Source organism: Daktulosphaira vitifoliae, unplaced genomic scaffold, assembly GCF_025091365.1.
Source record: "Daktulosphaira vitifoliae isolate Bord-2020 unplaced genomic scaffold, ASM2509136v1 Scaffold_1, whole genome shotgun sequence".
NCBI lineage: Eukaryota > Metazoa > Arthropoda > Insecta > Hemiptera > Phylloxeridae > Daktulosphaira > Daktulosphaira vitifoliae.
This window is the reverse complement of record NW_026099572.1, coordinates 82,867,518-82,889,408: the sequence shown is the minus strand read 5'-3', so window position 1 is coordinate 82,889,408 and position 21,891 is coordinate 82,867,518. Positions and strand designations below refer to the sequence as shown.

At 23.6% G+C, this 21,891-nt stretch overlaps 4 protein-coding genes across 8 annotated transcripts; 2 read left to right on the top strand and 2 right to left on the bottom strand.

The window, feature by feature from the left end:
- Positions 1–115: 115 nt before the first annotated feature.
- On the bottom strand, positions 116–12,524 carry LOC126895617 (DNA repair protein RAD51 homolog 3-like). Of its 4 annotated transcripts, none has more exons than XM_050667713.1 (9): positions 12,386–12,524; positions 6,427–6,532; positions 6,136–6,227; positions 5,954–6,078; positions 5,789–5,895; positions 5,343–5,458; positions 5,079–5,207; positions 3,882–4,073; positions 116–883 (listed from the first exon to the last, which is right to left on the bottom strand). In XM_050667713.1, exons 2-9 carry the CDS (start codon positions 6,524–6,526, stop codon positions 848–850), a joined length of 897 nt encoding a protein of 298 aa, XP_050523670.1. In that variant the 5' UTR covers positions 6,527–6,532; positions 12,386–12,524; the 3' UTR covers positions 116–847. The 4 variants fall into 4 exon arrangements, with proteins under 4 accessions (XP_050523670.1, XP_050523666.1, XP_050523669.1 ...); XM_050667709.1 differs by having other exon boundaries at positions 118–883; positions 5,271–5,458; XM_050667712.1 differs by lacking the exon at positions 12,386–12,524 and adding an exon at positions 12,266–12,359 and having other exon boundaries at positions 118–883; positions 5,271–5,458.
- Positions 6,665–11,011, top strand: LOC126895610 (periostin). Of its 2 annotated transcripts, none has more exons than XM_050667700.1 (12): positions 6,665–6,907; positions 7,073–7,192; positions 7,278–7,342; positions 7,443–7,588; positions 8,042–8,215; positions 8,276–8,407; positions 8,469–8,637; positions 8,850–9,068; positions 9,574–9,711; positions 10,166–10,334; positions 10,396–10,681; positions 10,740–11,011. In XM_050667700.1, exons 1-12 carry the CDS (start codon positions 6,813–6,815, stop codon positions 10,827–10,829), a joined length of 1,803 nt encoding a protein of 600 aa, XP_050523657.1. In that variant the 5' UTR covers positions 6,665–6,812; the 3' UTR covers positions 10,830–11,011. The 2 variants fall into 2 exon arrangements, with proteins under 2 accessions (XP_050523657.1, XP_050523656.1); XM_050667699.1 differs by having other exon boundaries at positions 6,667–6,907; positions 10,028–10,334; positions 10,740–11,010.
- Positions 12,525–12,627: 103 nt separating the features above from the next.
- LOC126895612 (5'-nucleotidase domain-containing protein 1) lies at positions 12,628–14,223 on the top strand. The gene has a single exon (XM_050667702.1). The coding sequence runs from the start codon at positions 12,635–12,637 to the stop codon at positions 13,913–13,915; it is 1,281 nt and encodes a 426-aa protein (XP_050523659.1). The 5' UTR covers positions 12,628–12,634; the 3' UTR covers positions 13,916–14,223.
- Positions 14,224–14,391: 168 nt separating this feature from the next.
- LOC126895613 (acetyl-CoA acetyltransferase) lies at positions 14,392–21,856 on the bottom strand. The gene is made up of 8 exons (XM_050667703.1): positions 21,412–21,856; positions 19,885–20,006; positions 19,710–19,822; positions 18,414–18,613; positions 18,039–18,268; positions 17,050–17,235; positions 15,707–15,869; positions 14,392–14,889 (listed from the first exon to the last, which is right to left on the bottom strand). The coding sequence occupies exons 1-8, from the start codon at positions 21,455–21,457 to the stop codon at positions 14,771–14,773; spliced, it is 1,179 nt and encodes a 392-aa protein (XP_050523660.1). The 5' UTR covers positions 21,458–21,856; the 3' UTR covers positions 14,392–14,770.
- Positions 21,857–21,891: the final 35 nt, after the last annotated feature.

Sequence of the window (21,891 nt, the reverse complement as noted above, 5' to 3'; positions counted from 1 at the left end):
TTATCAAAGGTGCTAAAATAAAACGGATTTAAATTGAATTTTCCCCTATCCTAAATAATATATTTATATAACAATATACATAATTTTCTAAATAATAATTAAAAATGTATACAAGGTAATTTTTATAACACTAGCCACTCAATTTCTCTAAAATTGTTATTTTTTTTTTACTATTGTTAGTTACAATTGTATCTTTTACTATAACTTTTTTTAAACTGGTTAAGTTAAAAAAATTATTTAACTTAACTAGTTAAATGTATAATTTAGTAACTTTTAACTGTTAATTTATCGACATTGTTCAAACTTAACTTGAGTTAATTATTTCTATTCACTTGCCCATCTTTGCATTTACATTAATTGGTTAATCAAGTTACAAAGTTTAATTCATTCATAAAATAAATGTTGGCTATATTAATATATAATATTAATAAAATATTGAAGCTTAATTGTAAAAATACATGATTTTATATTAAAGTCGGCAATAAATCAACGATTATTATAAACACTTACTCATATAAAAGCAATAACATGATATTTTGAAAGGAAAACATTTTAACCCTATTCTTGAGGTGAATACCCTGTTCTTCTAAGCAGACACAATAAATTAATCGACAACAAATAATAAGTGCCAGCTAACGCTATTATATTTAATCAAAGGATTGACTGACGCCTAGTTGAAAGTACTAGCAAATATTTGACCTGGTCGTTAAATCACATCACGGTACCCATTTTTAAATTATAATACTTTTATTTATTTGTTTTTAAAATTTCACATACATAAGAAAAAATACCTCGTATCAATAACTATAAATAATTAACTTTAATTTTGAAATTAGAACATTTTCCATTATGAATGAATATCTCGCACTCCAGCTGTAGTAATCTACAATAAAAAATACATGAAGTTAAAACAAATTGTGTTTTATTAGGTTTCATATTTTGTCTTGCAAAAATATCAACTAATTTTTTAAAAGCAATATACATATTTAATTAACTTTCACATAAAAAAATGATAGCACAGTGGGGTCGCGGCATAGTTGGGACAAGTATTGATGATATCTGACAATGATTAAAATCACTATCATAAGAAACGCTTCGATGCAAATCTGTAGATAATGTTTAATTTTAAGAAATAGGTAGATTATTTTAAAAGTAACAATAACTCTTATTCCCTTATTTTTATCCCGATTAGTTATTTGATTTATAATTATAATATATGAATAAATAATAATTACAGTAATTAAATTTAGTATGATTTTCATATTCAATAATTTTAGATTGTAATTTTCACGAAGATATAAAAATAATAAAGAAGTTATATATTCCTTTACTTTTAACGCGTATAAAAATTTTAAGGGTTTGATGCGATACTTTTCAATAAAACATTTTTGTTACTTATAACAAAGTTATAAGTTTTATACACTGGACTATAAGGAACTTTCATAAAAAACAAAAATGTACTTTTTCTAAATAAACTTTTCGCGATGTTTTCAAATGTGCAATTAGACTTTTTCTATCATTTCTAAGTTTTAATGTTATTACTTATTATTAAAAAATAAGAATTTACATATAAAAAAAATAATTAAGAACAAAAAAAAATTGTTTAAAATTAATACTGATTTTCATTATTAATATTTTAAAAATAAAGAAAATTACATATTTAACTTATTTTTTTAATCCTTTTAAGTTTATATTTGTGAAAGTTTATAGTAAAAAAAAATTAATTTATTACCATAACTTTTAGATCAATTTGAAAGTTTGAAATTGACATCATTAATAGAAAATTTTATGAGAATTAAAAAAATTGTATAGTTAAGATAAATGTGCAGTCAGCAAATTTTATAATTACTATTTATCAGAAAAGTNTTTTTTATGAGAATTTTATGAGAATTAAAAAAATTGTATAGTTAAGATAAATGTGCAGTCAGCAAATTTTATAATTACTATTTATCAGAAAAGTTCGATTTTTTTTTACATTTTTATCGTAATAGAACACTTAAATAAAAAATCATAGTAATCATTTCTAATTAACTTTTGGTGTTTAAAAAGATTCTATAATTAATTGAAATATGAATTGAATTAATTTTAATGATTTACTTTAACTAAAAAAACCAATAAAAAAAGTTGTTAAAAATACAGATGCAAATCTGTAGATAGTGTTTAATTTTAAAAAATTAATGGATAATTGCAAAAGCAACATCAACTTCTATTAAAATAAAATNTCTACTCAATAGAGCGTATTATAATTGTAAAAATCCATTGTTAATTCAGGAGAAATTAACGATTATTTTTTTTTATAAATGATTTATATAGCAACATGTTACCAACAAATTTGGAATATTATAGTCTAGTAGTAGCACATACAAATAGAGTAAAAAAATAGTAATTTAAGCTAGTTCAAATTTCAAAGTTATTTTTCTCGACTTAAAAAAAGCAAAAAAATTTAATAACTTTAACTTTCTATGCTATATCAATTTGATTTACATAATATTTATGAAAATCAGTGTACTCCCCTTGTCAGGTATTTTAAAATAAAATAAAATACAAAACCCAGAATTTTCAAAATAAACTATATTACATAAGCTTTAATTTAAAGTGTATATAAAAGTGTCAGCATTTCCGGAACATTTTCAAAAGTTAAGTTGAAAAAGTTTTACTCTCTATACGCATTTTCAAAAGTTTGAACCCCCCTGAATAAAGGGAAATGGTCCGATTTAAAAAAAATATGCCGAATGAAAGAGGTATGTATAAAGTATTTATCATTAAATAATAGAATTGATTTCTGTATTTTTTAAAAAGTTATAGCAACATAATGTTAAAAAATGTAAAATTAATATCAAGAACTTTTTTACAAAAATAGCATATTTTTGTATACGATGGTCATTTTCACCATGAAGACAAGTCCAGAGATCAAATGTTTCTTTTTCAAATTAAAGTATATTACATAAGTTTTAATTTAAAGTATATATAAAAGTGTCAGTCTTTCCGGAACATTAATAAAAAGTTGCCATTTTGAAATTCTTCCAATGGACTGTTATAGGGTCAAATGTTCACAAAATTATATCAAATGATAGGTAAATACCTAAGGTATCTATAAAAAAAAATTATAATGATTTCTTCATTTTTGAAAATGTTATGACAGTTTTAAGAAAAAAAAATTGAGAAAATGTCAAAAATTATCGGTTTTTAAAATTTTAATTTTTTGGGGGATTTTTCCCATTTACGGGGAATTTTGAGGGTAATGTCTTTGACTAGATACAATTTGTGATCTTTTGACTTATTATTCATAAAAATCGGTTCAGTGAGAGCTGAGATTAAGTGGTAACAGACAAAAAAAAAGAAACACATCATAGTAAAATTAATTCCTTCTCAGCTTCGCATCGAAGCTAAAATGACTAATCGATAACAATTTCGAAAACAGCGTTTCGAAAGTTTTAACACTTGAACAAAATTCCCTTTATTCTCTAAGAGAGATTAAAAATATTTAAAAAAAAAAATTGTATAGAAGAATTCATATATTTAGGATATTGGTTCAAAAGTTTTAATCGGCCAGAGATTTTTTTTATTAGTTTTTTTCTGAACTCGTAATCTAATTAGACATATATTTGCCCTAAAAAAATAAAGTTGTTATCCTTGTAAGTCAAATTAATTAACTTAGAAAAAACTAATAATAAAAAAAAATTTACATTTGTAGCAATGGAGTACAACCTGCTGTAAATTAATTAATCATTTAACTATGAAATATATTATATGTATATTAAATATATTATACAGGAGTTTCTTTATATATAAGTAAATAAAATTGTATAATTTAAGTGAATAATCGAAATATCGCATAAAAATACATATTTTTAAATAACAAATAACATTGCAGTACTTACTTGAAAATTTGCCGCTGTCGGAGCTTGTTCAACGCTTTTTTTCAAGAAAGCTGTGTAACTATTGGGATTATTAGGTGTTTTACTTAATAATAATCTGTAATGCATACGATGGGCAAATGTTTCACCTAATGCTGGAAATACCATTGTTTCTTTGTCATTTATCATAGTAGTCAAATCGTTTGTGAGTACCACCTAAGAGAAGGCACCAAATGAAGCATACTCAAATAGTTTTCTTTTAATAAAACTTTCAAAATGTCTTTTTTTATAATAAAAGACTCAGTCACACGCCAAGTTTTTTTTAGAAATAAGATTAATCATATCACTACACTCAAAAAAATAAGACTCTTCCATTAAGGCGTTATAATCTTAGTAAAAAATGTCTTAATTATAAAATTAAAAGAGATTAATAATATTGCATGTTGAAATTTTTTATTTACTTATGTTCATCTTTGCATGCGAATTTTACCAGACTACGATAGGTTTCCCCAAAATAAAACACGAGTAATTGAAAAATATTAGCAAAAATGTCTCAAATCATAGATTTTAAACATCTATTCGTAGAGGAATAATTGATACATCAAATTAAATATAATAAAAATATCTACATCCTTATTTGGTTAATTTTTGGAAACTTAATTTAAAAAATAGTTATAAATATTTGACAAAATAAAATAATTACATTGTTTTGAAACTTAAAAAAAGAATTAAACATAACTTATAGGTAAGTAAATAATGTTTTTATAATTAGTTGACATCTCAATCATCTAACTACAATCACCCAAAACCCATAATAATACATGTTTTGATTAGTAGTTGAAACAGAACTTAAAAAATGATACTTTTATATGTTTTATATGTAGTTTTTGAATGTTTGGCAAATTATTAAATATTTTTACAATTATATTGAAAACCCACATAAATCAATATAATGGTAACACTTAAACTTGACAACTAATCAAAACTAAAAAAAAATTATTTATAACTTTTATTTAAAAGTTTACTGCAGAGATTTTTAAATTATATTTTACTATTTTTAAACGTATACTTATGTTATAATAAAAATTGATATTGTGGCTAATGTTCTTCAAAACTAAAAATATATTTTAAATGTATTTTTAATATAGTTATAATCCTGAACAAAAAATACATTCATATAAACTGATAGCAACATTTAATAATTAAATATTAACTACTTACAGCGACGTTATGCTTTTGAGCAATTGTTATAAGTATATCTAAAGCATTGTGAACAATACTATTCTTTTTTAATGAATTGTCTAATTTATATAAAGGCATGACAAAACTATCGACTATTATTAATTTAACCTTAAAAAAAAACGATAAAACAACATATAAAATATTAAATAAAATAACAAAACTTAGAATTACTTTGGAATATTGTTTAATGAGATCATATAATGCATACAGTTGATTTAAGTCGTTCATTTTAATTACATGTACCTTTTCAAACATTTTAGTAGTCGTTAGAGTATTTAATAATTCAGTTTTTGATCCCTTAAACATGTTACTACCTGTCAAAACTCTAGAAACATGTTCCTGAAATGCTTCTATCATTTCTAAAACATAAAAATAACTATAAAAGATAAATAAATATTTCGTATATTTATTTTTGGACCTAACAGGCAAAATAATATAAGTAAATTTTAATTAAAGGTTTTTATTTATGTTATAATTATACTCATTAGTATCTAAAATTTCAAGCGTTTCTTTATTTTATGTCACATATATATAATATTTCTATGATAGCAAAGAACATTTATTTTTAATAAATTTTTTATTAGTTTTAATAAAATTATAGAAACAATGTCTTCGTAATTTTCTCTAAGATATTTAGTGAAAACATGTTACCGTTGTATCAACTTAATCAGATTAAAAATATAACATACCAGTAAGTCGGACATGAGAAAAATTAGAGTTCGTGTCAATATAAATGGCTTCAGCTTCTAAACCCTCAAAACAAGCAGGTATTTGAACAGACACGCATAACTGCATACTATTAAATAAGACCAACCATTAAAGTCAAAAATAATTTCATGATAAAATTAGAATACCATAGTTGACTCCTTCCTGAACCTGGGGCTCCTGTTAATTCTGTTAATTTTCCAACTTGCACTCCCCCATTTAATAATTCATCTATACCTTTACAAAAAGTAGCAATACAATCACGCTCTTCAGCCTATAAACCAAACTATCATCTATAAAAACTATTATTCCATAAAATATAATATTTTACCATTTCTGAAGCAATTTTAGGTTTTGGATGCTTCAACATCTCACGAATTTCTTCTTCAGTTTCTAAAAGTCCACTAAAATATTCTGAACCATCTAAAAAATTGAAATTAACTTTAATTAATTTCAATAAAAAAATTTAAATCTATATATTATACTTTGTCAACTGTTCAAAAAATAAATTTATATAATAAATTTAATATTTTTCACTATCTATTATTTAAACTTCACACAAAGCTTATAAATCTGTCTAACTAATTACAATTATATCATACTTCAATAATAAATATGTTACTTGGTAAATCGATTAGATCTTCGCAACAATTGAATCCTTGCGCCTTAAGTTTTTGTATCGAACTCTGACTAAGAGGCAGCGTCCAGATAGGTCTAAACATTGTTCACTACAATGAAAAATAATTAAATTAATATGATTAACGACATATGAAGACAATCTAAGTAATCTTTAATTTCTCATATGAGCAATAAAAAGGTAGATTAATAATTAAAGGGCTGGATTTAGGTCAAAGTCAAATTGATCTCTTTGTTTTAATTACATATACAGAATTCATCGGATATTAAGTTAGTCTATAAAGCCACCCACATAACTTTAATTGCCACAACGATATCATTGAACAGTTTAATACACAGTAGGGCACACACTTTAATAAATTATTCTAAAAAATGCTCAGAGTTATCGCTACAATATTCGTTATAATAATTCAACAACTAGTTAACGCAAACAATTATTATAATAATGCAACACTACAAAAATACGGGTAAGTCACACAAAAAAATATTTTTGCAGAAATTGCACGCTTTTGCTAGATTATGTAGTGGACCAGCGTCAATTTTTAAATTATTATTTGTTTTCTACCAAAATATAAATATTTATAAATTATTGGAGTTATTTTTAAATTCAAATCATTAAAAACAATTTCCAGGAAAAACGTGTGTACGATAGAAGAAGTATTTTATGATGGTAATAATGATTTGCCGACTATGTATAGAGAACATGGTTTGACTTTGGATAATCGCCAAAAACAGACATGTGGACATATCACGTTAGTCACTTTCGACTTACGAGTCGCCATCCCCCTTCTAAATAATGCATTATATACAAAATTTAATTTTTTTTTCTATACGCAGACTTAGTAGGAACGAGTGTTGCGAAGGATTTAAGCAATTGAAAGGTCTTCCTGGATGCACTATAGGTAAGTGTGAACTCACAAGAACAACGGCGGTTAGACATAATATTAGTATGATCAATAAAATAAACAGTGAAAATTAAAACATGACACGTTTTTTATGCAGTAAAATCACCCAATAATATGTTAGAAACTATTAAGCTACTAGGAGCTAATGAGTTTGCACGATATGCTATGCAATGCGGTCTATTTGATATATTGGAAATTGGAGGACCTTATACACTCTTTGTACCAACTGATGAAGCATTTGCAGTGAATATTTATTAATAATTTTTTATTTGATTTCTCTAAAGACTGGAGAAACAAAAAATAATTTTTTTATGCTGTAAAATCAAATTTGGGGTTAGGGAGATAAGAGTATATTTATTTGAGCATATTTATGATATAAAATAATTAAGAACTTATAACTTTTCATGCTTTCCTTATGAAATTGTACAGGTATTAGCAGTTAATACTTAGTAATAATTAGTAAATAATTTATTTATGCTTGAAAATATTAGAGAATTAACAAAAGTTATTAGATATACTACGTCTAAGAATTTCTTATTTATACCGAACATGCGCTAAGTTACTTTTTTTAATTTAATAAAAGTACTTATTACACTACCTCAAATGCATGAAAGAATAATGATTTTATAAAAAATTTAAATATAGTCAAAATTGTATACCTAGTTTTTATTTTTTTTATACTGTTACTTCAACCAGAAAATGGACAAATCATTGAAGCTAGCTTTGGTTTCACGCAAATTAACAACAAGCGAGTTAATTAAGTACCATGTTGTACCTTATAGACTCATCACACACAACATGACATCTAATACACTTTTAGAAACCTTAAACGATGGCTTACATTTAAGGTTCAACAAACACTTCAATCAAGTAAAATTAAAAAAACATTTAATCAATAAACATGAGAATAAAGTTATCATTTATTAAAAGGTTGAAACGATTAACTGTGTAAAATTGATCAGAAAAAACCGAATTGCTAAAAATGGTGTAGTGCACTTAATTAATACCGTACTAAACCCTCATATCTACTCAAATCGAAATTTGGTGCAAATTATTAATCAAGTATAACATACTTAATTTAATTAAATTTAAATTCTACTATTAAAATTATTTCCGGTCTTAGAACACTGAGCTTACAATATTTTCCAAAATGATTGAAACGTCACGTATGCACCAGAGTTTAAAAGAAACTTTTCAAACATACACTGTTTTAGCTCCAATAGATAATGTTCTTCGAAAACTACCAAATAATCAACTTAGTAGAATACTAGACGATGAAAAGCTCAGTAAAGGTACATTGCATTACTCGGAGTTATAATATTTTTATAAATCTATGATAACACTTTAAATAAATTTAGTTTTGTAAGTATACGAACAATTTAAATATCAAAAAGTAAATTGGTCAAATTACTAAATTTTACTTCAATAAATAATTGTATACGCTTAATATTAATTAATTTTTTTTAAATATTTTTTCCATTATATTACATATTTTTATGAATAGAATTCATTTTGAAACATCTTCTACCTACAACAATTTGTTTAAGTGCAATAACTGAAGGACAAATTATAAAAACTCTAGGAGACGATCATTCTATAAAATTCAATTGTGATGCATTAAACTCAGCGACTACTCAAGGATACTGCATAAAAAGCGATTTGAAATTGACGTTTAATGGAATACTTTATGCAGTTAATTTTGATTTAAGCAATTATAATGAAGGTGAATTTTACTAAGTAAATCGCTTATTGGAATAAGAGCCCAAATCAGTTTTTTGCAAAATGTATTTTTTCTTGTGATACACAATATTATACTGTAACTTTATTTAATGTAATTTTAAATCAAATTTAATTATCATACACAAATCCAGTGTTTTTCTAAAAATTCAAATATTTATTTGAATAATTTTATCACTTTTAAATGATTATTAAGGCAAAGCTAATATCAAAAAGTTAAATTGAATAAACTTATTAATTGGTAATAAAGAAGAGAAAATTATTGAATAGAATAATAATAAAAATAATAATCTTGAAAATAGTTTTTCAAGTCTTTTGAAAAAAACCAAAATTTAGAAACAGTCCTTTTTTAAATAAGAGATTCGGTTATATTAAATATTAATTTAAATTTTAATATTAAAAAATATTTTGATATATTTAATTTAATTAATCAAAAATTGATGTAATGATTTTTCTAAAGTAGAAAAACTTTTTTCATATTAATTAATTAGGAAAAACAGTACTACAAATAATGAATGACATGGGCCTAACAGAGTTCCTTCAAATCGTTAATATAGCCGGTTTAGCACAAACTTTTGACACAAAAAACATGTTAACAGTTTTTGCACCTTCAAATCAAGCAATTAAAAGTAAGAAGTCTGTTAATTTTATTATTTTTAATTTATATATTAAGCGCACTGAAAAATATTTTGGTAATATCAATAAATGCATTATTAAAATAACTCCAACAAACTTTTTTTTAATGAATCAAATTTTTTTGTTAATTTAATATTATTTTTGTTAGAATGTGAAGAATTAATAAAATTAAAAATAAAAAATGTTTTGTTAAATAAATAAAAATACTATTTATATAATGAAAATATTATTGAACGTATATTGAAAAATTTATTGATTTTATTAAGGAATTTTGTCATTAACATATTATTATGTTGATAATGACACTAGGTATAGACTCGACAGAGCTTTATTGTATAAAAACAGATTCAGGATATGCAAAAACGTTTGTAGAGTATCATATTGCTAAAGAAGTTGTAACACCTAAAAATATTTATGACAACAAAATCGTAGAGACTTTTATTCCAGGACAATATTTACGTCTTCAGTGTGTTCAAAACACTTTTGGAGTAGAAGGACAATTACTGAATTTGCAGCATAAAGTAGGATTCAATGGAATTGTTCATTTAACGAATCAAGTACTTATGCCTTCGACTATATCAGTACATGACATAATATCAAAAAATAATAGCTTTAGGTAAAATAATAAATATCTTCTAAAAAATGTTTACATATAATTTACTAGACATTTATTTTAGCATATTTATGCGAGCTGTAAATTTACTAGATATTTTACCGGCAACGTCACCAGAATTTTGTGGTAATCATAACACTTACTTCATTCCAACAAATAATGCTTTTAAAAAATTAGGCATAGATAGATTGATATGGATTTTTAACAACCCCTTGTATATGCGCACTATCTTGCATAATCATCAGGTGGAACGTGTTTTGTCTACAAAACTATTAAAAAAACATTGGCAGTACGAAATTCAAACAAAAAATAAAACTATAATACTATCACACAGAGGAAACAAGTTAATGGTATGTATTTATTTGTTAAATATAATCTCATAGTTATATCTATAATTAATTTTTTTAGGTTAATAATGTAGAAGTAATTGAAGCTGACTTAATGACAACCAATGGAATAGTCCATGTGGTCGATGATTTAATTTTACCACAATACTAACTATTTAAATTTAAATATTTTAATCTAAGAATTGTAGTATACAAATAATTGTATAATTTATTGATTGTTCTATTTGTAAGTAGTTTTTACAACTGACCACAAGTATTTATACAAAGTCTATTAGTAAAATGTTTCATATACTAAGATATTAGAAACTAACCATTAAATAAAGTATCTAAACTAAATAATTCAAGATAGTAATTATTAACAATTGTTAAAAAATATTTCCATTAGATTAATAAAAAATATCATAAACTAAAATTGTAGCCTCGTAAAGTTTTTTTTGTTAATTCTGAATATTTAAAGTAATTACTATACAGAGTGATCGGCTAACTATGTCTTACGTAATATCTTTAAAAATACAAGTGTTATAAACAATTTTTTTGATGAGCTGTTTCAGAAGAAAAATTAAATTTCTATCACCATCCCTTATGCTTACAACTTGTATCAACTCCAGATTTTCAAATGGCAACCCATATTATTTTTATATATTTTTGCTCGTCATAAAAAAAATGTGATTAACAAAAAAAAAAGTAAAACATTATGAATTTTAAACAAGATACGCTACTTTAAAATTTACGATAATTTATGAAAAAATTCAGTAGTTTTTCCAACACGGTCACATTATTATTTTATATAGTAATAAGAGCTACCGGTTTACTGTGTCAACGCACGTGTCAAAATGTTTAAGGTAAACTTGGTATGTTTATTTATAAAAGTGGTAGCGCTTATCGATTTACGACTTATAACGTTCAAGTCTGTCATCATTTTTTCCTAATAAATCTTAAACTTTAGAAAGCCGTGGAGCTCTTAATATTAAATAAAATATTTTTTTTTATTAAACTAAATTTAATGGTGTAAAAAAAAATAGGGCTGCCATTTGAAAATATGAAGTTGATACAAGTTGTAAGCATAAGGGATGGTGGTAGACATTTAAATTTTCTTATGAAACAACTCATCAAAGATCCATAATGATTAGAAAAAAAATTGCTTATAACACTTGTATATTTTAAGATATTACGAGAGACATAGTTAGCCGATCACTCTGTACAGATACAGGGGCAAAATAAAAATTCAATTATTAAAAAAATGTTAAACATTGTACAGGACTACAAAGACTTTGAACATAGAACAACAGTAAGTCAAAGTACAAACATGTTATCTGTAGATTATTTTAGTGTAAAGAACAATTATATAATAAAAAAAATAAAACAAACTTATCACTAATCATAAACTATTATTTTCTTTGTTTATTACTAGAGAAATACTTGAACCATTTAAAAAAAAACAATAGCTGTCTTAAATGATCTACTTATGATTTTGTGGAGGTTGTTAATTTTTAGATAACGAATTTATCTTATCAACACTCAAGATTATTCATTTATAATAGAACATAGTAAAAATTTTCTCCAACAATGAAGAATTATATTTCTTACATCATGTACATTGTAAAATGAACATACCGTCCTTTTTCTTTTTAGTTTAACAATGCAGTTTTTTAAGTTAATTCATTGATACATTTTGCTGAAATTTAAATCAATTTGAAAGTAACGTACTTACTAAAGTTGTTTGCTTGTGATTTTAAATTTGAAACGTAAGTAATTTAAACTTAAATAACTACTTTAAGATAATATCATTGTTATCATGCAAACTAATACTGTTTTAGGTAATAAAAAGGTGCGTTGGGTATTATCATTGTATTGATAATAAATTTCTTTCAACAGACTTATTTAAATTTTTAAATTTTCTCTTCTTTTTTTATATAATACTGATTTTAAGTAATAGTAACCAATAAAAATTAGAAAATGATTAATACTTTCAACTTATCAGACTATGACTGTATTGGTTTTGACTTGGACAACACGATCTGTGAATACAGAATCGCACCTATGGTTCAAATGATTTATGATGTAATAACTGAGTACCTAATTAAAACACATAATTATTCTGCTAAATATCTACAACAACCAATAGATTTCGCCTTTCTACAGAAAGGATTATTATTAGATACTGAACGAGGTAATGTTTTAAAACTAAATGGTACAGGGAAAATTTTGAAATCATCTCATGGTACTAGATTTATGTCTGATGAAGAGATAATGTCAGTGTATGGATCTAGTTGTTCTTGGTCTGTAACAGACAGTTTTATTCAAAATTTTATGGATACTTGGAATGGCCCACTTTCAGAGAAAATACGTCCTTTATTGGATTATTTTGATTTTCCAATATCCCTTGTTTTTGCACGCTGTATTGATAGTGTAGATGATGCCTGTACCAATACTACTTATAATGTATGGCCCGATATTTTTCAAGGACTTCATTACATGTATTCTAGAGATAATTTTTCAACTAATGTTGGTGACTTTTTTTTTAATCTTAAAACTTCTCCTACCTTATATTATAACAAATGTCCAAATTATGTAATTAATTGGCTCAAGGAATTAAAAAAGACTAAAAAAATGTTCTTAATATCTGGTTCTCATGTAGATTATGCAAGTTTTAGTGCAACACAATCTTTAGGAGCTAATTGGAAAGAATTATTTGATATAGCTGTATTTTTTTCTAAAAAGCCTGGTTTTTTTAATCAAAATAGACCTTTTTACAATACAGATGATTTAAATGAGACAAGTATAACTGATGCAATAAGTCTTGGTAAAATATATAGTCAAGGTAATTGGTCTCAACTCTACAACTTATTTAAAAAAGAAACTGGTAAATCAAATCCTAAATGCTTATATATGGGTGATAATATATTACAAGATGTCCTTACTCCCGAAAAATTTTCTGGTTTGGATACTATTGCTATAGTTGAAGAAATGAAGATGGATTCTGATTCTAATGAATTTAATACTGATATTGGACTGCTACAACCAAATAAATGGGGTTCGTATTTTATTGATAACGATAAAAATGAAATATCTGTCTGGACATCATTTATTATAAATCATAGTAAACTATGTATTCCTTCCATAAAAGCTTTAGCAAGTAAACCTATAAATTATGAATATAAATCATTTTGTAAGTCTAAAATTTTTGGAGGATTTTTTCCTTTTACACCTAATAATATGTATAAACTATTAAAGTAAAACTATTTAATGAAAACTAATAACTTATTGTTAATTTTTTTCAATTTTACTAAATTATTTAGAAATATATATATATTTAATTATACATTAAAAATTTGGTTAATAATTTTATTTTTATTGTACAAAAAAAAGTCATTATCAACATACAGTCAACTGCCAACAAAAATTACTAAAATATAGTATAAATAATAAAGATAGAAGTTACATAATTAGATACTTGCTAAAAATGATATTGTCATAATTTCTTGCATAATCATAGCCTTAATTTTATTTTGATTATTAATGATTATCAATATTTTGTTTTCAACAAAAACAAATAAAACATAGAATATTAATAAAAAATTGTTTTAATTTCAAATATTGTAAAATTATGTTAAGAAATGTGTAGAAAATGTGTAAAATAACAAATTATAATTTGCATTATTAAAATCTTCAATTTTAATGTATTCTGTATTAAAAAAACAATTATTGAAATATACAAAGTAAAATATATATTTTATTTGCAAAATAAATATTAACAAGAATTATATTATGAATTTAATATAAAATTAATAAATAAATACTGTCAAAACATCACATTATACACCTCACACCCAACAAAGATAGATATTTAAAAAATATAATTAAGATAAACTAAACAAATTCAACAGTTTAAATAATAGTCAACTGGTTGCAAAAAAATGAAAAATAATGGCTGAAGATGTTCAAATTAATAATATATCAATAAGTTACTAACAAAATTAACACTTGTACAGGTTAACAAATTAATACTAAAAATCCATAAAGTTCAATACAAAATTTAATATAAAAAAGAATTTCCAATTAAATGCCAATTATTTCAAAATAGGTTTCAAATTACACTATCTCTATAGCAATGGCTATTCCCATTCCACCACCAACACATAGTGATGCTACTCCACGTTTTTTTCCATTTCTGATTAAAGAGTGGATGAGTGTAACCAACACTCTGGCACCTGGAATAAATGATATTTTTTTAAATCTTGTGTGTTTTTAATGAATAATTTAGTTAATAAAAGCTTTTTTTAATTAAGAATAATAATACTAATTAAATTATTTTTAGTTCTAAAAGATATTATTGCTTATACATAAAAATACATTTTGAATATTTAATAATTTATTTTTAATTATTTCAAATTTAAAATAATTGTAAAGACCAAGTTCTTAAAAAAATGAATGAATTTATAAATACATACTAAAATTATAAAGTAGTTATGAAATATTGTAATTTGTCTCATTAACTTAAAATGTTAATATTATTTCTATGATTTCAATACATAATATGTAGTCAAAGAGTTAACTGAACTTATTATTTAAATAAGTCATTTAATGTCAGCTTTTAGGAATAAAAAAAACTTACTCTATTAATTCTACATAATTCAACTAATGAATGTATAAAGGATATTAAAAACTTAAAATTCTTATAAGTGTCACTTTCTAAAACAATTATTTTAAACCTACTCATTAATATATATGTACATACAGAGTATTCAGTAAGTGANTAGAAGTATTAAAAACGTTTTGTTCTCTTATCAAATTTTTAAAATAGTTTTATTTTTTTTCTAGCCAAATTGTTTGATAAATATAATTTTTAATGTAGTTTGTTTTAATACAAAATATCTTCATATTCTAAAAGTCAAATCTCTTAATAGCTAATTTATTTAATGTCTATAATGATGTGTTCTTAAAGTATTACTTTTTCATTTGTAAATACTGAACATTAAATAAAGCAATAATGATTTAGATTTCTATAGAAAGTAATATTATAAATACCAGATGCTCCGATTGGATGACCTAATGCAATAGCACCTCCATTTATATTCACATTATTTGATTTTAAGCCCAAATCATGGAGTACTGCTAATGATTGAGCAGCAAATGCTTCATTAAGTTCAAACAAATCTACACTGTCTAATGACCAACCAGCTTTTTCAACCTAATACATCAAATAACATATAAATGTATATGATAAAACTATTTTTTTAATAACACCTAGCTACCTTAAAGATTAACCTTGAACTATTACTTTAAATATTTTATTCTAAATATAATTATAATGCTCAAGTACTATTTATATAACTAAAAGAATAACATAATTTTTATCATGTTTATTGATGTAACAACATAATTTAAATACCATCTTTTTCAAAGGGGTAATTCTAGGCGACATCTCGTTATAGTTATTTCAGTCTCTATTTAAATTGTTGCTTGTAAAATTTCAATTGTACTATATACCAGACCTTAAAAATTATATGAATCTTGTCCAAATTATTTTAAATACTTTTTCCCCTAAAATTGACAGAAGTTATTTCTAATTTCTAATTATATTTAAGGGAATGTGTTTAAATTACATTTAAAAATTATGTAAACAATAGGATATAGAAAAATGTACAAATCTTTAAATTTTTCTGAGATTTAAAATGACAACTTTTTCAACTTAACTTTTGAAAGTGTTCCGGAAATACTGACACTTATATATATATATATATATATATATATATTAAATTAAAGCTAATGTAATATACTTTATTATGAAAAAAAAAATTTCGGACTTTATTTTGTCTTCATTTTTAAATTAAACACTATCTACAGATTTGCATGGAAGCGTTTTTTATGATAGTGATTTTAATCACTGTCAGATATCATCTATACTGAACCCAACTATGCCACGACCCCACTGTGCTGGGTTTTTTCATACCAATTATATCAATTACGTTAAACAATTTCAACATTCTTATTTGTTATTTTTAGTATTCTTTACTCCTCAATATTAGTATTTGCAGTTAAAAAAAAATAATTTCTACAATTCTCATAATAATACATAAATTTTCAAAAAAGACAAATAATTCTGAATATGTTTTTTAATTAAGTTTTAAAGTTAAGTAATCATTGTAATTGTTTTCTTATAGTGATTTGATGTTAAAATATTTATACATCAAGATTATATTTTTTACTACTTAAATATATAAATATTTTTGCTTTTCTAGAAAGTAATAAAATTGTCACTTATCTCCTTTTGTCTTGTTAAAATTGAGATTATAAACTATTTAAAATTGTAATTTATAAGAAAAATATTTATAAAAAAAAAAGTTGTTTATTTGAAATGTTGAGCTTACAGTTTTTAATACTGCAGGTACTGGCCCAGTACCCATAATTTTAGGATCAACTCCACACTCTGCATGTGAAACAATTTTTGCTAAAGGACTACAACCTCGTTTTCTACATTCTTCAGAGCTCATTAAAAGAACAACAGCAGCACCATCATTTAAACCTGATGCATTACCAGCAGTCACGGATCCATTCTAGTTTTTAAATATAATTATGTTATTAACAAGTATTAATTAGTGTATGGATCCAATATTTAAAAAACGACGCAAGTCCAAAAACTTTAATTTCAATATTTATTGAATAGCTAAGGGAATACATTTTTAATTATTGAACTTATAGTTTCTATTGAATATTAAAACTTTAATATATAAATCTCAAATATAGTCTGATAGCTAAAAACAGCTAACCTAATATTCTTTGGCACCAACAAAATTATATTAAATTCTGAAACTAAATATTATTATATTTTTTTCAATATGTTTAGAAACTATAATATCAAAAGAGTAGATTAATCTAATTATTTTAAATTTATACCTATGTTTTACAACTTTGAGAAAATAAAATTAATAAAATCTAATTGCATTAAAAATTAATGGCAAAATGTAAAAAAATTTGTTATTTACCTAGTTTCTTCTCCAAAGATGATATATTAAATTATTAACTACTTATTTTTATAATTATTTGACAAGTAAATCATCTCACATTTTTGGTCAAAAATTTGTATAATAAAGCGTACAATAATGTAACTAGAGATAAAAGATAAAATAGTTTTGAATTTATTAGATGACCATATATAGAAAGCTATCTATAAATAAAATTACAAGATTACGTTAATATCCAATATAAAATTTTACTTATTTTGCAACTAGCCAAAATAAATGTTTTTTTTAGAGTTTATGCATCTTTTAATAATTAATATTTCTTGGTAAAACATCAATTATTAATTTTTATATTACGTCGTTTCAGTAATATATAGTTCTTTTTAAGAGCTTTATACCGCTTTAAAAACAGGTTTTAGTGCAGATAGTGATTCAATAGAAGTATCTGGCTTTACATATTCATCGCTATCAAATAAAACTGTTGACCTTCGAATTTTTATTTCTATTGGTACTATTTCATCTTTAAATAAGCCATCTTTAATAGCTTCGGCAGCTTTTTTTTGAGACTCTAGGGCATAGAGATCTTGAGTTTCTCTTGATAGCTCATATTTTTCAGCAATATTTTCAGCTATAAATATTTTTAGAAAGGTTAAAAGTTTTATTGTAAATAGTTTATATTATAAATGCAATATATTAACTTAAATAATTAATTTATACAACTTATTTATTAATGACTAATGCTGGTTTTTATTTATTTATTTTATTGAGCTTACCGGTTATTCCCATGTGTATATTATTAAAAGCATCAGTAAGTCCATCATAAATCATTGTATCTATTAAATCAGTATTGCCCATTTTGATACCTGATCTTATGTTTACAACATGAGGTGCATTACTCATACTTTCTTGACCTCCTGCGATGACAATAGAAGAATCTTCACATTTTATTGCTTGATATCCAAGAACAACAGCCCTATTAAAAAGTAAATAATTTTAGCTGAATTTTTTTTTTAAATATTTTAATCATAAAGCTTTTTTTTATGTTCATTTCTTATACTTTATAAGAGTGTCACTTAAATTTTTTAATTTACCACTCTTTATCTTTAATCATTACTTTAAAATGTTAATTACGGTTATTGCCATTTGAAAAATTACAGTTGACAACCTTAAAAGGTATAAGAGATGACACATAAAAAAACTTTATGATTGAAAAATTAAGAGTAACATTAAAAAAAAATAAACAAATAAAAAAATCATTAATACTGTTTTTATTTTTCAGTTATTTAGTTTAATGGATTAATTAAGTGGTTCATGATAAGTGAATCAACCTGTATGTATACTAGTACAGACATTGCCAGCCACACTACATACCCACTGTATTAATTAAAATGCTTGTGACTAGATGAGTATTTAAATTAAAATTGTTATTGATAAATTAAAATTATTCATAAGAAAAACTCTAAAAAATGGCTATTTTGAAATTTAAAAAAATATATATAAACTTAACATCTAAGAATTTATAAATTATATTTTAAAAAAGTAACAAAATACTTAGTATGTACAATTTATGAAATTTGTTAAAATATCGTGAACCACTCGTGTACATGCTATTATGACCAATGAAAACTCAAAGCAGCCTTTCCAATAATTTCTTTATCGTATTTATACAAGGACGTGTGGGTAGTTTGTTGCTGGAGAGAGAAATGGCAACTCCAATCACTTATAAGATCTACTGCTCAGCAAATGAAATCACCGATAATCAAACCTCAAACCCTTAAGAGTGCACATTACCGATATGGCTCACTTCCCCTCTTAATTAGCAAATTGCTTATAAAATATCATATATCTGTTATAAAATAAAATATTTTAATCTTGAAAAATTGGAAATTATGCCCATAATATTATTATTATAAGACATAATAATAATATTGTAATAGTCAATGTTGTTTGTTGGTGAGCTATTTATTCGTAATGCAAAAATGACTATTCCAGAAAATTTAACATGGTTCTTTTTAAAATTTAATTTTCAATTATTTAAAAAGTTAATAAATATAAAATCTATATTCTACTTTAAACCAGAGCCACACAACATGTTGATATTATAGGCTGGTACACTAAAAGGAATTCCAGCATGAATAGAAGCTTGTCTAGCTGGATTTTGTCCTTGCCCAGCAGTAAGAGCCTACATAAATACAAATATTATATTATTAATCAAAAATTAAAATTTTATTTTTTATTTCATACTTGGCCAAGAATAACTTCAGAGACATCATTAGGATTAACATCAGCTTTTTTTAAAGCTTTAGAAATCACAACACAACCAAGCTGATATGATTTAAATGTTGATAATGAGCCACAAAATGAACCTGCAATAAAATTCAAGTTATAAGAGTTAGCCTTTAATTAATTCATATCAATCAATAGATATATTATTTATTCTAGTTAGATATAAGCTGTACTTTAATTGAACTACTTTTTATGTCTGATAATAATTATATATAATTATTATAATTATTATTATTATTATTAATTATTATTATATTATAATTATATATATATATATATATAGGGTTATTCTTTAATTATGACTCATGCAATACCTCTAATTAAATCAAATATAATATAATTTTTTATACATTTTAAAAAATTGGTTCTAGCTCCTTCTTTTTCCTTAAAATTAAATCACTTTTTTCTAAATTGCTGACATGTATAGTTAACCAGCTAACAAATAAGAAAATTAATGTTCATTAACAAACTTTAAACCAGTATTTTGGAAATTATTAATACTTTACTATAATGACTAGAGGTGAAGAGCAGGACTGTTTATTTTTATCTCTAATAATTTCTATACTACACTAACTTACACTCCTTGGTATATAAGTGGTAATAACTTCCAAAAATGCTAGATTAAAAGTTGTTATGAACCAGTAATTTTATCAGTTAGATAATTTTTTTTTTTATAAGTTAATTAAAAATATGTTTCCATTATGATGTAATTTATTTTTAAATAAAAACAAATATTATAAAATATGCTTTTAAGGTAGTTTAAGAATGCAAAAATTATTTTAAAAATTACAGCAAAATCAAAAGTTATAAGAGTTAACAGTTAGATCTGTTCCATCCTGTAAATATGAATGTATACATGTATTACATAATTTGAAAAATAATTCTTAATTAGATTTTTTCTTATATAATCAGCAATGATTTATTAGACTATAAGGTAATACTTTATAAATTAAATATCATTACATTAATTTACTATAATCTATATATTTTTTGAAATAATGGACATAAATTAAACATTTTATCTGCCTTAATGATTACTATAATTTATTTTTACATAAGACTTTCGGCTAATTTTTTTTTGTGTTAGTAATTTCTATATAAAAGTATGATGACTTTATTTCATATGAATAATTCTATACTAGGAATTTAGAGAAAACAGAAAAAAAGTTGTTATTATTATTTCATTTCTTGATATGATTTGTATATATTATACAAATGCATTGCCAATTAAAAAATTAAAAATATAAATAACCCAAATAGTATTATTTACACTATTAATTATTTAAATCTCAGTAATAAGTGTTCTAAGTTACCTTTGATAAATATGAATATAATAATGTTAAAACATTAATTGAATAGCAAAAATTATAATTCTAAGGTTTACTATATTTATAATATAGTTACCTAATAATATAACTGTATTATTAACATAATATAGTTACAAATTACTAGCTTAACAACCTTTTTTCTTAATAAATAACTTACCAATTGGTGTTCGTACAGCAGATACAATATAAACTTCGTTAGACATTTTGTTAAACGGTAAATTAGTGAATATTTTGTAAAAGTAAAAAAAATAAATATTAAGTAAAAAAATATATATATAAAATTGTATAATTATATACACAAAAAATTAATTAAATAAATAATAAATTATAGTAGCAATACTATAAACTATGAGATTTTTTAATTCGGAAGAATAGTACTAGTACTCAATACTTGAAAGAATCGAATATTAAATTATTTTATAAAAACAATAATAATTATAATTATAATTTTTTAAATCATAAATTCCTTTCAAACTGATAGACAGTAGAAGTTATCACACACGTCACTAGTGATAATTTCAATTTTTTTAGAGATATTTATCTCAAATAATGTTTGAAGACGATTCTTCCAATTTCTCAACAATATAAAATAAAATTAACATTGAATGAAATTTAAATTAACTAATAAACGTTATTT

Excerpts from the sequence above, each read along its gene's own strand:
- LOC126895617 (XM_050667709.1), bottom strand. The coding sequence starts at position 6,526 with ATGTTTAGACCTATCTGGACGCTGCCTCTTAGTCAGAGTTCGATACAA. Across the intron at positions 6,228-6,426 it reads AGATCTAATCGATTTACCAA|ATGGTTCAGAATATTTTAGT; the intron begins GTAACATATTTA and ends TCAATTTTTTAG. Across the intron at positions 4,074-5,078 it reads CTCAAAAGCATAACGTCGCT|GTGGTACTCACAAACGATTT; the intron begins GTAAGTAGTTAA and ends GCCTTCTCTTAG.
- LOC126895610 (XM_050667699.1), top strand. The coding sequence starts at position 6,813 with ATGCTCAGAGTTATCGCTACAATATTCGTTATAATAATTCAACAACTA. Across the intron at positions 7,589-8,041 it reads CAACTGATGAAGCATTTGCA|AAAATGGACAAATCATTGAA; the intron begins GTGAATATTTAT and ends TACTTCAACCAG. Across the intron at positions 9,712-10,027 it reads TTCAAATCAAGCAATTAAAA|GTATAGACTCGACAGAGCTT; the intron begins GTAAGAAGTCTG and ends TAATGACACTAG.
- LOC126895612 (XM_050667702.1), top strand. The coding sequence starts at position 12,635 with ATGATTAATACTTTCAACTTATCAGACTATGACTGTATTGGTTTTGAC.
- LOC126895613 (XM_050667703.1), bottom strand. The coding sequence starts at position 21,457 with ATGTCTAACGAAGTTTATATTGTATCTGCTGTACGAACACCAATTG. Across the intron at positions 17,236-18,038 it reads TAAAACCTGTTTTTAAAGCG|AATGGATCCGTGACTGCTGG; the intron begins GTATAAAGCTCT and ends TTTAAAAACTAG. Across the intron at positions 14,890-15,706 it reads TCATCCAATCGGAGCATCTG|GTGCCAGAGTGTTGGTTACA; the intron begins GTATTTATAATA and ends CATTTATTCCAG.